General features: G+C 37.2%; 1 protein-coding gene across 3 annotated transcripts; it reads right to left on the reverse strand.

Annotated features, from left to right (window-relative positions):
• Nucleotides 1-732: 732 nt before the first annotated feature.
• Nucleotides 733-14,194, reverse strand: NEK3 (NIMA related kinase 3). 3 transcript variants are annotated; one of them, XM_071570973.1, is made up of 16 exons: nucleotides 14,111-14,194; nucleotides 12,784-12,929; nucleotides 11,916-12,009; nucleotides 11,592-11,689; nucleotides 10,463-10,546; nucleotides 9,730-9,797; nucleotides 9,524-9,610; nucleotides 8,407-8,461; nucleotides 6,357-6,557; nucleotides 5,974-6,043; nucleotides 5,307-5,353; nucleotides 4,320-4,422; nucleotides 3,774-3,896; nucleotides 2,638-2,772; nucleotides 1,891-2,017; nucleotides 733-926 (listed from the first exon to the last, which is right to left on the reverse strand). In XM_071570973.1, the coding sequence occupies exons 2-16, from the start codon at nucleotides 12,898-12,900 to the stop codon at nucleotides 860-862; spliced, it is 1,476 nt and encodes a 491-aa protein (XP_071427074.1). In that variant the 5' UTR covers nucleotides 12,901-12,929; nucleotides 14,111-14,194; the 3' UTR covers nucleotides 733-859. The 3 variants fall into 3 exon arrangements, with proteins under 3 accessions (XP_071427074.1, XP_071427083.1, XP_071427092.1); XM_071570982.1 differs by lacking the exon at nucleotides 14,111-14,194 and adding an exon at nucleotides 13,853-14,022; XM_071570991.1 differs by lacking the exons at nucleotides 11,592-11,689; nucleotides 12,784-12,929; nucleotides 14,111-14,194 and having other exon boundaries at nucleotides 11,916-11,986.
• Between the last annotated feature and the right edge of the window lie 138 nt (nucleotides 14,195-14,332).

The raw sequence follows: 14,332 nt of genomic DNA on the forward strand, positions 1-14,332 counted from the left end.
GCCGTATGAACTGGCTCAGTACCAAATCTACAGATTTCCTAAAGCTTTCCCTGTGTATTAGTCTCTAATATTATTTATTACATAGACATTGTCTGGGACAGCTTCTCGAGGAGAACTCTGCTGAGCGTTTGTATTCTCCCCTGCCCCACTTCTCCTGTAAAGTGTCTAGTACCCAGGAGCCAGCACAGATGTCAAACATTACATTGCCCATAGTGCTCTCTGCAGCAGAAGTTGGAAAATTTGTCTGTATTCATGAACATATTTGCTTCCTTCCATGCATGCAATGGCGTGTAAAAACGAAGGGAAAAGTTCAGTCTCAAGAGTTTTCAGGGGATTAATAATTGCATGAACTAAACCCTCCAATATTTAGCATAGCTAAGTGTTTCCCATAATAGGCCCTTCAGACATCACTGCTTACATAGTAAGAGTATGTATTGGGCTTGTGTGTCAAGGTTTTGTGAGCAGGGAGGAGCTACAGAGGAGTGGCTTCTGCAAGAAGCTTCCCCCATGCCTGACAGAGCCAATGCCAGCTGGCTCCAACACAGACCCACCTGTGTCTCTGTCTGTGTCCTTCTTTCTCCTGTTTAATCTGTTATCCCAGAGGCACTACACCACCATGACTGTTGGGCTCAGCCTTGACTAGTGACATGAAACTGAGTCTGGAAAGAAGGGAGGGGTGGGAGGAAGGAACTCCAAATACATTTAATTAACTTGTATAGTTATTTGCCAGTGTTCTATGTAAAAAAGTTTGTTGTGCAGTTTGTATCCTCAGTTTTGTGATACAGAAAACATCTCCATCCAGAATTTGACTGATAGTATTTAATTAACAACTTCACTTATTGTAGGTAAATTCAAGTTTTCAGTCACTGTGTTTCAATGCCATTTTCAGTTCTGACACCCAGTCTGGGTCATCTTCCTCAAAGTCCCTGAAAACAGGTATAAAAAATGTTATTTTGCAAAGCAAAATATAACTTTAATAAATCTTTATTTCCTTTTCCTACCCCCCCCCCCCCAAATTACCCTATAACTAGGATAAATTATGTTAAAAATATCAGCACAACGGACTTATTTCCTGCACCATTGTGATTAAGGAATCCATAGATGTTCTCTTTGGTATTTACTAAAGTAAGTTTTATCAAAAGTAAAACCAAATTTGTACAATAAGAGACTAATGTGTTGATATGGACAGCCTGCAGCTGAACTGCAGCAATACATGCTCCAGTATTTCATCTCTAAGTGCCACAGAAATAAACAATTATATAAATTTGAATTCTGATAATCCAAGAACCCCCTCTAAAACATACACGCATCTCTAAAATACAGTATTTTTGTTCAGAATGTCCTGATGTTCACTTTGCTCCTTCAAAAAACCACCAAGTGGGTCACTAACATAAATGGAACATAGAAGTTGAAAAGTTTCTGCAAATCTGTCTGTAGAAGTAGGTTCCAAAGAGATTTTATTGCATGATGCATGACAATTTAAGAAGAATAATACACAAATGCAGCAAACATACCAAGTGGTTTTGTCACTGGTTATCTGATTTCAAGGTCAGAGTACAAAAATTTTCATACAGGAAGGTTTTGCACTTTAATATGGATCTAATTTCATCTCAGGCTTTAATTTTTTTCAAAGTCATCAGCAGATTATTAGCATATCTGCTAATAACAAGCAACCTGTTTAATCTCCATACCATCAATAACTATAACAAATAAAAACTGTAAGATATCAAATGCTACAAATTTCATTGTGTAAGAGAGGGATGGTATAAGAAAGGGATGGATTTAGATGTTGTGAATATAACTGGGTTTTTATCAGGGGAATGTTGCTTTGGAATAATCACTTTGAGGAACCAGAGGAAGCAAAAACACAAGGACATCATTTGGACATACGTGTCATCTTCACCAGATCTAGCCTCAAGTCTCTCAGAATCTATGACAACATCTTCATGTTCACCATCAACTTCATCAGATGCATCAGTTTCATCAGAAAGTGGACCTCTTAATATATTTCCAGAAGCTTTGAAAATATAAAAATTAAAATATCACCAAAATATTTCAATTTTAAAAATAAAACTATTAAGAATATAAAATAGTCTAATTTGTCCCCAGTTTGTAGAAGATACCAGGCCAAGTTGTTGCCTGTTGTAAATGCAGAACAAGTGTTTGTGACTGTGGCTGTGCACATCTATAGACTGCAGCTGTCTGCAGCGGTACCATCTTATCACTCTGCCCTCAAGACAGGGCACTGCTGACTTAGGGGAGGTGGATTTACCTGTTGGGGCTGCAGTGTGTTAATTGCACCTCCCTAATATACACACCATGCCACTTAATTGGATGGAGAACATGTGGCTCTGCAGCATCTGCATTTTGGTCACAATCTCATTCAGCCATTGAGCTGCAAGTGAAAGTTCATCTAAAATTGCTGCAGTGGAGATATACAATCACTCATAAATTCTAAACCTGGATTTTTCTAAGTTCACATTTTGTTTCATAAACTTAAAAAATACCCCAGCCAGCCTGTTGTGATAAGAATACAAGTGCACAATCTCTATACATGGGGGGTATGTAGGAAAAAAAAAAAGTCTTTATTAATAAACCTGTTTGTAAAAAATGTTTGTCCAAAAACTGGGTATTTACCTGGTTTATAAATTGTGTATGTTTTAAATGCTAAGCTGACATCTGCATTATAGAGAATGTTCATCAGGGTCTGAGGAGTTTCCTTGTTCCACTGCTTACGTGGCTTATTTTCACTGTAGTTTATAACACCACCACCTGGGTATAAAATCATTCATAAATACTACTTAAATAAAATGGCATTATCAGTGTGCATTACATTCAAGATCACATTCAAGAGAGAAATACAGCAAGAAGAGAGTCTAGATATTTCCATCTGTACCACCATTGACCTCTTAACAAACTAAGGCTGACACTGTGAGCACTAAAAGGACCGCAAGTTACAGGTGACCACACTGGAACTTTCTGCTGCCAGGAGCCAGCAGAAACTGGCTGAGGGGTGTGAGCAGTCAGAGTCTCTGCAAGCTTATGTGGTGGCTCTATAAATCTTACAGAAAGGAGCCTGAGGCCATTTTTGTGCCTTTTAATATCAGAACACCTAAACACATGCATTCTTCAATCCTTTTCCCTTGCCCTGTATATAATTATTATGTAACATTCCCATCACAGCTTGGGAATTTTCTGACTACTCATTCCTTGATTATTTATTTCCACAGCATTTATTTACACTTAGAATACATATCCATAATCACATCAAACGATTGTAACAAGTGCATCAGTGTGGGACATTTTAAAATTGAAACTACTTTCAGAAGAAATCTCATATTAGGAGTTTTAATTAAAAGCTGTTGATGTGGAAGAAAAGTAAACAACAAGAGAAGTATGGATGTTTTATGCTCCCAGTAGTACGCTGTAGTTGAAAGATGGGCAGTTGCATTCTGCACCAAATGAATTTCTCATTGTTACCTCCACAAACATCATATCAAGAAGAGGATTGTAGGATAATTTCTTAGCAATGAATATAATATTCGGGTTGCTAATATTATTTATGGTTTTCATTGGTCTTTGTAATCCTTCTGTCACACAAAACCACATAGAAATTCTCTTCAGCACAGTGGACTTTTTCAGTGTTTGTTAATAAAATATTTTAAAATAAATTTTACATAATTTTAAACATGCCCTGTAAAATTTTGGCTTTTAAAATCTGTAAAGAATCACCAATATTACTTGAATTAAAATCACATTTAATTACATCTTACTTTCAGTCTCTTCAGGTGTAAAACTGGAAGAAAGCAAGGATGCATTTTCCAGGACATCCAATACAGTACTAGATACCCTCTTTTCCCATTGCCTCCTGTGGGCCTGTGACAAATCAGTATTTCCTGCAAGAACAGCAGAAGTTTCTGTTGTAATTCTAACAAAAAACAGGATGACAAGCAGCATCTTGATTCTCTGTCCAGATTACCCTGTCCAGGCAAAGTAGTACTAAGAGTCACTTAACTAGCAGTGATGTTTGATTCTGTGGGTACAAATCTGACTGGTACGAGTTCCCCAAACATTTACTCTATTCCAAATGTTTTCAAACAGCCATTTTTTAGTTCTTTGGACATGATAATTTTTAAAATATTTTTTTAAATCTTGGAGAAGCAGTATGAATCAATGTAATTGCAGAAGTAACTGAGGACGGGATGGTTTTCTGTATGTTCAAGCTTGTTTGTGCTACCTGTTTAAATGGCTGGATCATTGATGCGTAGACATCACTACACAGAAGGAAGTGCATCAGCCTTAAGAACTGTAAAACTTACCCTCTTGCTCAGATTTCCTTTGTTCCTTTGTGCCTTCACTTACACCCTCAGTAATATTTTTCTTTTCTAAGGGGCTAGGATTGCTACTTTCATCTTTCCTTCGCTTTAAAAAAATAAATACTGCATTAATCATTATCCTTGTTGTCAAGAAAAACCAAGCAGTAATATCATCATGGCAATAATTATTTTAGTTTTGCTATAAAGTTACTGGCATAAAGATCTGAAGACCTGAAAACTAAACTACTGACAGCATGAAGCCAGTTGCAATTGCACAGTATCTATTAATGTACTGCATTTCACACTGTGTGCCCTTTTTGGACAATCGTTTTCTGAAGCTAAGCACACACATAGTTACTTGATGGAATTTGAGTTTTTATTTTATTTTTTTTACATTTAAGGACTGAAGCAATATAAAGACAGATTTCTTATATTCCCAGGAACAACAAGATGCACCCAAATATTAAACTTGACATGGCTACGAAAAGGAAAAAAAATAAGCCCCATGGCAATACATTTTCTTAAATATACTGAATAAGGCTGTCAGGCTGTGCTGTTATGTGCCCACAGGTGACATCTTGGCCACCTGTGTATTAAGTCTCCTCACTTGAAATCTCACACAGGCCCTAAAACCTGGTGAGCATTATGTCCAGACTAGACTGTTTCCACAGTGTTTTCCAAATCTTTCCCTAAAGCAAAGAAAATGCATACATTTTTGCAGAATACAAAAACTTAGAAAAACAAGAGAGGATTTTTTTTGTTTGGGTTTTTGTTTTGACAGATTTATAAGGAAATCTACTTTGGAACTAAACTAAATGTGTGAAGAATCAAAAAGTTGGAGTGGTGAAAAAAAATGCACAGGAAAAGTGCAATTTGAACACAAATGACAGCTTACCTACAAGGCTGATCTACGATTTAGCACGCTAATAATAGAACAGGACATTCTAAATTACTAAGGTATAAAAATTATGTTTATATTTGAATACTTACTGTATTTTCTTTCTTATTTTTAGAGCTTCTACCAGCTATGACACCACCTAATACATTAAGAGATTGAAGAGTTAACACCTTTAGCAAACATTTGTAGTAAAGTGGCATTCCAGAGGTAAGACAGCAATGCTACTGAACCAAGCAATGAAAATTATGTGATAGCTTCTTCACACTTCTGTCAACAGAGCTCATTCTCAACAGGGAGTCCCTCTACTATTCAGTGCTAAATGTGTACAAATTTTGGTGATGCTTAATTTATGCAGAAGAAAAAAATCCAACATTCTCTCTAAAAATTAAATAGTGAACATAACTTGGCTCACCATATTCTGTGAAAAAAAGAACTGTCATACTTAAAATACACGCAACAGTTAGATGATTTACTTGTTTTAAAATTGAATTTATTTCTAGCACAAGTCCTACGACTAACAATGTATGTATTACAGCTTTGCACTCTACTTATGTTGGAGTATAATTTACACCCTACAAGCAATTTTCTGTATACATTCAGTAATATTAGATTTTGCAATAATTAAAAGTAGATTGGAACATATAATACTAATGTTTTATTGGAAATAAATTTAAGATTTTATAATATCTATGTATTTAAGATCTTATATTTACTCATCATTTTGTCACTCCCTACAACAACAAAATGTTGTTAACTTACCCTTTGGCCTTGCTGCACTGCCTTCACGTTTCTTGGTTTCCTTTAATACCTGCTCAAACTCTCTTATCATCTGGAACATGTATGAAGAAATGCAAGTACTGAATCATTTCAATCTTCCTCAAATTATAGGTTACATTATTTGTTAAAAATAGAGTCACTATACAAAAGTGCTGCTACAACTAACAGTAGCTACTTTTAGCAGCATCAGGTCAATATTCAACTTTCATTTGCAAATCAAACTTTTAAAAACTCAGTTTTCTGAAAATTCTGCAACTGTAATTATGGCTTTTAAAGTAGGACCCACACAACTCATTTAAAAATAAAATTCTTATTTAAAATGTAGATATCATTGCTTAAATCTAGAGACAAAGAATGTACCATACCTCAGAAGGCAAACAGTTTTCTGTAAATTTGGTTAAGCAACCTCTTGAAAGGATAGTATTGGCTGATGGACGATTCTGAGGATCTCTCTTAAACATCTGTTTTATCAAGTAATGAAGTTCATAAGAATAGTGAGATGGTAGTGGATCATAGGAGCCTTTGCATATCTTAAGGATGAGATGTTTCCAGCTGTTGGCTTGGAACTGCATTAAAAATAAATGAATGTGAGAGCACAGAGTTTAAGCATAAGATAAAAAGAAGATGACATAATTTAAGAGCAGCTTTAACATTTTTATATAAAAATATATAATATGTATCTACGTAGGCTTCCCTATTACCAACTGATGTGATCCCTGTTTGACAGTTTCAGAGGTGTGGAATAACAACCCTGAGTGAATACATTGGTAACTTTTCCCTTCATTTTGTAGGGCTGTTACGGGGGCATTTAATTATGTCAATACTGACAGAAATTTCCTGAGAATGAAAACATCACGGTGACTAAAACCAGATCACAATGGACACTGCAACAACCTTTACAACAGGAATGCAGATGGGAAAGTTAGTCCTATTAATTTAGGATTGTTCACAATTTATTTTTATAGGAATCAAATTCATCAATTCATATATTTGAGATTAGATTTAAACTGCAAGAGTGAAATAGTAGGCTAAGAAATACAGAGACTTGATTTAAAAAAACCCAACCAAATAATTAGAAGTAGCCTGTAAAGGCACAAATCCCCTCTTGGAAATCTAAATGCTGAGAACCTCTGCCTCCACACAGAAGTTTTCTTTGGGTACACTCTGCTGTCTTGGCAGCAGAGCACCAAGCATCCACAGTGTGCAGCATCCTTTTATTATCACCTCTGACAGATGATACAAGAACGTGTGTGACCACCACATAAAACCAGACACATAACATTTCAATGCTGCTAAAAAGGGAAGATACTGCACTCCTTGGAATCCCAGCTGTGAGCTCTGCCTGAGTAGCTGTGACACTGCCAAAGCCTTGTCACAGACCTGACTAGGCTAACACATGCCTATGCACAGACTCCTTTATGGCTCAGTCATGTACAGTATAAACTTCTACCCTCTTGCACAGCTAGCAGTTGCAGCTGTGGAGAATCTCTTGTTGAGATACAAGATTTGAACAATGCTCTCAAGACATATGGTCTGATTCTTGGCATTGTCCTGTGCAGGGCCAGGAGCTGGACTTTAATCCTTGTGGGTCCCTTCCAAACTCAGAATATTCTACGGTTCTGTGATTTCAAGAAATATTATTATCTCAAAGAAGGGAAACTGCTGCTTATAAAAAACTAAGACGAAATGACCTTCAATTAGGATCTCATTTTCTTGCAAGACAAACATCCTGATAACAGCTCTTGTGTTACCCATGTGTGTGTATACAGAAGCCAGAGGAAGTTAACACAAAAGAAACAGCATCAGCACTGTAAAAGACAGTGTCCCAGGAATGACAGAAAGACAGAAACATCCATCATGGTTCCCACTGTTCCAACAGGAGGACAGTGCTTGGACAGTGACTTCTTTGATTTGAAGAATAAGCAAAGGTATATCACTGATGCAAGGCACAAAACTGCTTATTGCTTTCCACATTTTGCTATACTTGCACACAATATATTCTCATTAGCAAAGATTTTGAGTGTCTTTTTCTCCTTTTCTCCTGTAATCATCTTGGTCCTGTAAAATGCAATGCTCATTGCAACCTCCCTGCAGATATCTGAAACCAGTCTGGCAACAGCTGAACTCCTCAGGAGGTCCCAGATCACCTTACTGATATTGAGGAAAATTAACCATGAAAAAAATTTTCTAAAACTTTTGAAAATGGAGTGTTCTATGGAAGAAGGGTCCAGTAGGTCCCGAGAATTGCTGAAAAACATAAGGCATACAGTGGAGGAGGTGTGGAAAGGGTGGAGCAATACTTCCCTCTTTTGGAAGCAGTAGCAAATATGTCAGTCTAAACTACAGTACAGCTAACTGATAATTGAGTTTTAAGGAATTTCAAAACTTTTCCAATAGCAATAAAGCTGTACTTACCGGATGTTTCAGAGTGCACAGCTCATATAGAATACATCCCAGAGACCATATATCACTGCAGATATGGAAAAGGATGAGAAGTTTTCAGCCAAAAATTACAATAGCCTGCTTCAAAAAAATGAGATTCAAACTGTGTACATAACTGAATAAACTGAAAATAAATGTAAGTAACTATAAAAGACAATACAATTATGTGTTTAACCTCTCCACCAGAAATGTTCTTGCTTATTGTATCCTACCCTGATGTAAAAGAGATGACTGTCATCAGTTGTAGCTGGGTTTTTATTGCTAGGATGTCTCTTAAACAATTTGCTGCAACAACAGTTATCCGCCTTCGTATTCCATGACCCCTAACATCAGATGGTAGCCACACAATCCTAATTCTGAGAGCTGGAATTCTGGCCCTGCCAATAAGAAGTCTCCTACTGAGAAAAAAACCATTTCTCTCCATCCAAAGTGAGTACTGCCATCTGCAAAAGAAGCAACTGATGCCTTTCTTGCACGAGGAGTAGAAAAATACTTAAGTTCTAGAAGGTTTCTTCACTTCTCTGGAAAACCAATCAAACAACTGGGGTCACAGAACAGATCTAGGAGTGGGAATATAAAATGGCTTAGTATTTTGGAGCCTGAAAGAAAGCTGTCAACTCTGTACTATCAAGATGCTCTCAGAAGTTCTTGCATTAGGACCAGACTAACTAGGCTCTGTAAATCTAAGTAATCCATTTTGTGCCATTTTCCCTACATTATGACTGGCGTGAAGAGCATAAAAAATATGACCAGTGAAAAAAACCTAAGACCCGCAAAAGATGTAAACATATATGTATGTGCATATATACACACACACTTGTGCCTATGTATGTGTATATTTACTCTCCCAAACAGACAGAGGTTTTCAAACTTCTAAGAGTAAAGATACTGTGCTCTCAGTTACCTAAGTAAAGAGGAATTTACGCACTTCCACCTTAAAACCCCCTGTAATTACCTTTTTCTACGTATACTTAAGCTCAGTATCTTCTCCAAATCAAGTACAGGTAAGCCACAAAGCTAGATTGAGACAGCAATAAAGAAACCCCTACATCAGTCAGGCATTATTTGTGACCACTGAAAACACAAGTACCTTTTGTTGTTGTATGGCATGCTTTCCCATATTTCTGGAGGTACATAATAAGGAGTTCCCACATACGTGCAAGCATATGACATCGGACTGTTGAAACAACAAAGAAGAAATGCCAGGTGGAAAGCAATGAATTAAGAACTCTGTATTATTTGTTAATGGAAAAATAAAACTTAACACCACTGAGATCAGTGGAGATGTCCACATACTGTGCAAGAAGGCGTGCAGATCCAAAATCTCCCAATTTCACTTTTCCATTTTGAGTGAGGAAGATGTTCTGCATTTCAAGAGCACAGATTAACATATTTTAATATTCTCCTAGGAATCATTTCTGCAGTTTGTGTATACAGAAAACATGGTGGTGTTCACTTTAGTATTTTATCTTTATTTTTCCTTTTACTTGTTTCTTCTAATACTTCTACCAAAAAAAAAAAAGCTAAGAACTATGTCATGTCTCAAGGGAAATGGAAAGTTTATATTGGAAAGGCTATATGGGCCTAAAGCTCCAGCATCATTAGCAGAGGAAGAATCAGAACTTAGAATTGCCTTAATCTCTATTCTGTACTCAAAACACTAAGGTCACACTTTCTTCTAAATTTCTCTTTCTGATAAGTAAGAGTTAAAAAAAAAAGTGTGGCAAGATATTTAAAAACTGCATAATCAATACACTTTTTATAGTTCTGTTATTGTTTTAAATTATATGCAGTCTGTCACAAGTAGTTGGTGCTATCAGCAGTTTGGATATGAAGGATATATCTATACTTAGATGATAGTTACACTTGCAATATGACATCATCCCATGCACTCACCAATTTCATTTACATGATATCCTTAGGCCTAAATAAAAAACACAGACCTTAGCAGTCACAGGAAATTATAAAAAAAGGGAGTTTACTTTTACATGCAGAAGAGTTTGTTAATGGCAACACTTGCTCTGTTCACCTTGGATTTTATATCTCTGTGGAGCACACGTTGATCATGAATGTGCTTCACAGCCAGGCACATCTGCACAAACCAGTGAAGGATCTGAAAAAGAGCAACTAAGAGTTTTAACAGCTCGATGCTGTATATAATGAATACCTTAGTAATAATTAAAAAAATAATTGGACAACCAAAGCATGTTCTGAGTATTTGGGAGTTAAAAGTAACTCTAACATAATGGCCTCCAAACAACATGAAAGACTGAGTTCCTCAGGATAATTTATATTTTGACATGGCAGAAGGAATGCTTATTACCTGTGTGCAGAAAGCTCTAATAATACATAACAATAATGAAGACAGGGAATCGCTACATGGCACTTTATCTGATGGTCATTTTATAAGCAAGTTAATTACAGTTTCACAGTAAATTAGCAAATAAACAAACCCAACAACCAAACAACAGAACACAACCAAAACCCACATGGAAACAACACACAGTTTTTAAAAGGTAATGTGTTCCTTTTTAAGTATAAAAGAAACTCTTAAAGATGCAAAGATGCCTAGAAAATCTAAATACTTGGTTGGTTGAGGTTTCTGGTCTTTTAACTAATGTGATGCTTCTAACTGTGGCAGGAAGTAGCTTTCATTCACTACAATGTCCCTTTGAACCCTCTCCCAAGTAATTTTACAGCCTCTTTGGTAAAAGGAGTTAATGCCTGCTGAATGGTTTAAACATGTAATTGCTACATACATATAGTGCAAGCATTTAGTCTCCTGGCTAGCTTAATTTATCTTACCCAAGTGTTTGTTTACTTTTCATTTGCAGTACATCTTACTGTGCTTTAAATTCTGTCTGAAGTTTGTGTAAAATTCTTATTTAATTGCAGACAAACCTGACCATTTTTCACACTACCCACACAATGCTCAAAACAAGGCAACAATTTCTTTTTTATTCCTTTTAGTCCAATCCTTGTCTTGTTCTGATGAAAATTATAAAAGCAGTAACATTCCTATTCTATCTGTAAGTGCCTTTGTTTCATTTAAGGTACCTCAAGGTGTTTGCATCTCTATAATACGGTTTATGCAGCACACTTCAGTTTACATGAAAAAGGATTCCTGGTCCCTTGTTCAAAACCATGTCTTTTCTTACCGTATCTTCAGGGAAAAAAATTCCCCTTTGGTGTTTAATCTTTTGCATTAGATCTCCGTCATCACAATATTCCATCACTATATACAGATGTCCATCAGCTAAATTTTAGGCAATTTGAGAATAATTAGTATTTTTGTTAGAAGAGTAAGTACTGCTTTTTACTCCAAGTAATACTTTTTACTATAAAGCTCCAACTACATGCTGTGTATTATATGTTACAATAAACATGTATTTTGTTTATAACATGTATTATATAAAAAGAAGTAATCTAATGAGTAGTATGCAACTTGAAACAAATTACAGAATTTAAATGTTTATATTTACCTTCAAATGATTCTTTATAGGCAACGATATTTGGATGTTTCATTTTAGCCAAAAGAACTGCTTCCTTCCTAGAGTTCTCTACACCAGACGAAGACTGAAAATATAAATAAATATATAAATTTCACAATAATAAATTTTCATATTATACATACAAACCACCTCACTTCTCAAAACTAAAACGTTCTTGAGAATTGTTTTTCAGTTATTTTAAGTCATTTAGAAACTTGAAAGGCCCCATCTTTCTAATGTGTGGTTTATTACTAGCTGAAGACTTCTTGGGGGTTTTGGGGCATTTTTTTTTTAATTTTGGAGGCTATTTTCCTACTTCAGTTGGTGACCTTTTCTATTTTAAGTGTAGAACTATGTAACAAAGCAGCACACACTGACTTTGGGGCAGCTGATAGACTGCATGAACTCAATATAAAGCCAAGTGCCAGGTATTAACTGAGTCTCAGGCTCCACAAAGCCAGTGTCTCCCATTTTGTGATTTTTTTGCTTATCTAAATGCAGAGAAGGTAACTCAAATAAGTGATTTCCAGCAATATGAGACCAGATTCCTCATTAGGCATTGCAGATAAAATCTGCATTCTAGTGAAATCAAGGACTTTAGGGAACAGGGGTTTCATTTTAAGTGTCTTTGTACATGTTGCACTTCCCAAACCACAACCACGCGCTTTCTGAATTAGATTGGATTTTCCTACTTTTCTTAGTACCAGCAACATCAACTCAGATATAGTTTTATAGTAACCATACCATGCAATTGTCTAATACACAAAAAATGACAGCAAAAGTGTTCAGTGTTTCAAAAATACACCAGAGTTATGAATTTTTTTTTTAAGTGGTGGGTGAGGTGATGTGTCACACTTACCATGGGAAGTCTTATTTCCTTCATTGCATACTTCTGGTCACTGATTCTATGATGAACAAGGAGAGCTCTCCCAAAGGATCCCTCTCCTAGTACTTTCAACACTTTGTATTCTTCCATTCTTTACAAAGCTCAGGCTGAACAATTCTCTTAAAAAAACCCCACAGAATAACAAAATGAGTGATAAATGTGGGTACCTACAACTGTCCAGCATAATACATCTATAATACATAATACATCTATGCACTGTTACCATGGAATTACTGAAAATGAGGCCTCCAGAAAGTACAACTCTAAGCATCATCACTGCATTTTTTAGTTTCAAATGCTAAAGCTCTTTGTTACCTGCACTCCTGCAAGTGGTTTTGTAACACTAAGGCAAACTCACAGGCACAATAATAGAACAAGCTTCAGGCTTCCAGTGACAATTCTCACCTAAAACAGCCAAAGCAGGATCAAACTGCGAAAAGTCACTGCACAAAACTTCAACAACTGGAAGATATAGAGTATTTTTAGTTGGAAAGGACCAACAATGGTCATCAAGTTCAACTGCCTGACCACTTCAGGGGTAACCAAAAGTTAAGTCACATCAATAAGGTGATTGTGCAAATGCCTCTTAAACACTGGCAGGTTTGGGGCATTGACCACCTCCCTAAGAAGTCTGTTCGAGTGTTTGACCACTCTCACAGCAAAGAAATGCTTCCTCATGTCAAATGTAAATCTCCCCTGGTTGCATTCCAAACCATTCCCAGTTGTCCTACCACTGCATTTAAACTGTACCACAGAATTACTGAGGTTGGAAGACACCTCTGAGGCCATCAAGAGGACCAATGACTGCCTTGTCAAGCAGCCCATGGATGGCAGTGAGTGGCAGATGCAGTTATTCCTTGAACCACCTCCATGGACAACTTGTTCCAACCTTTAACAACACTTTCCAGGAAGAAATTCCTCCTGCTTTCCAACCTGAACCTCCCCTGCTAGTTTGAGGCCATGTCCTCTGGTCCTGAAGAGGAAATTGCTGTGGAGTTTAATCCCACACCCTCGGAGAGCTCCCACATATGCTGAAACTCACCCATGTTCCCATTTTCCACTAAAAAACACTTCCCCTGAAGCATTTCACACACAGCAGTGCCCTGTTCCCCTGTTTTTCAAAACGCTGATGCTTCCAAGTTGGTTACCCATGTTCCAAACACCTCTTTATGCATATACTGCACAAATGGGCTGATGAGTTCATTCTGAAAAGCATCTCGGGGGCTGATGTTTCTACAGCTCCTTTCGGCTCAGGAGGGGGAGCCCGGCCCGGCCCGCCCCAGCCCCTCCGGGTACTCACCTGGGCAGGCCGCGGCCTGAGGGCCTGCCCTGGCACAATCCCAGAGCCCACGCCGGCATAGAGGAGGAGGGCCGGGAAGGAGGGACCGCCCCGCCCACCCCAAGGAAAGGGACGCCCCGCCCGGCAGGGGCTATGCTGCTGCCGGGGGAAACAGCTCACGTTCTTTATTTATCAGCTCGCCATCAAAAACAGACGACACAGCTTAGAGGGTAAAGCTTACAA

This window comes from Pithys albifrons, chromosome 1 (assembly GCF_047495875.1).
Source record: "Pithys albifrons albifrons isolate INPA30051 chromosome 1, PitAlb_v1, whole genome shotgun sequence".
Lineage (NCBI taxonomy): Eukaryota > Metazoa > Chordata > Aves > Passeriformes > Thamnophilidae > Pithys > Pithys albifrons.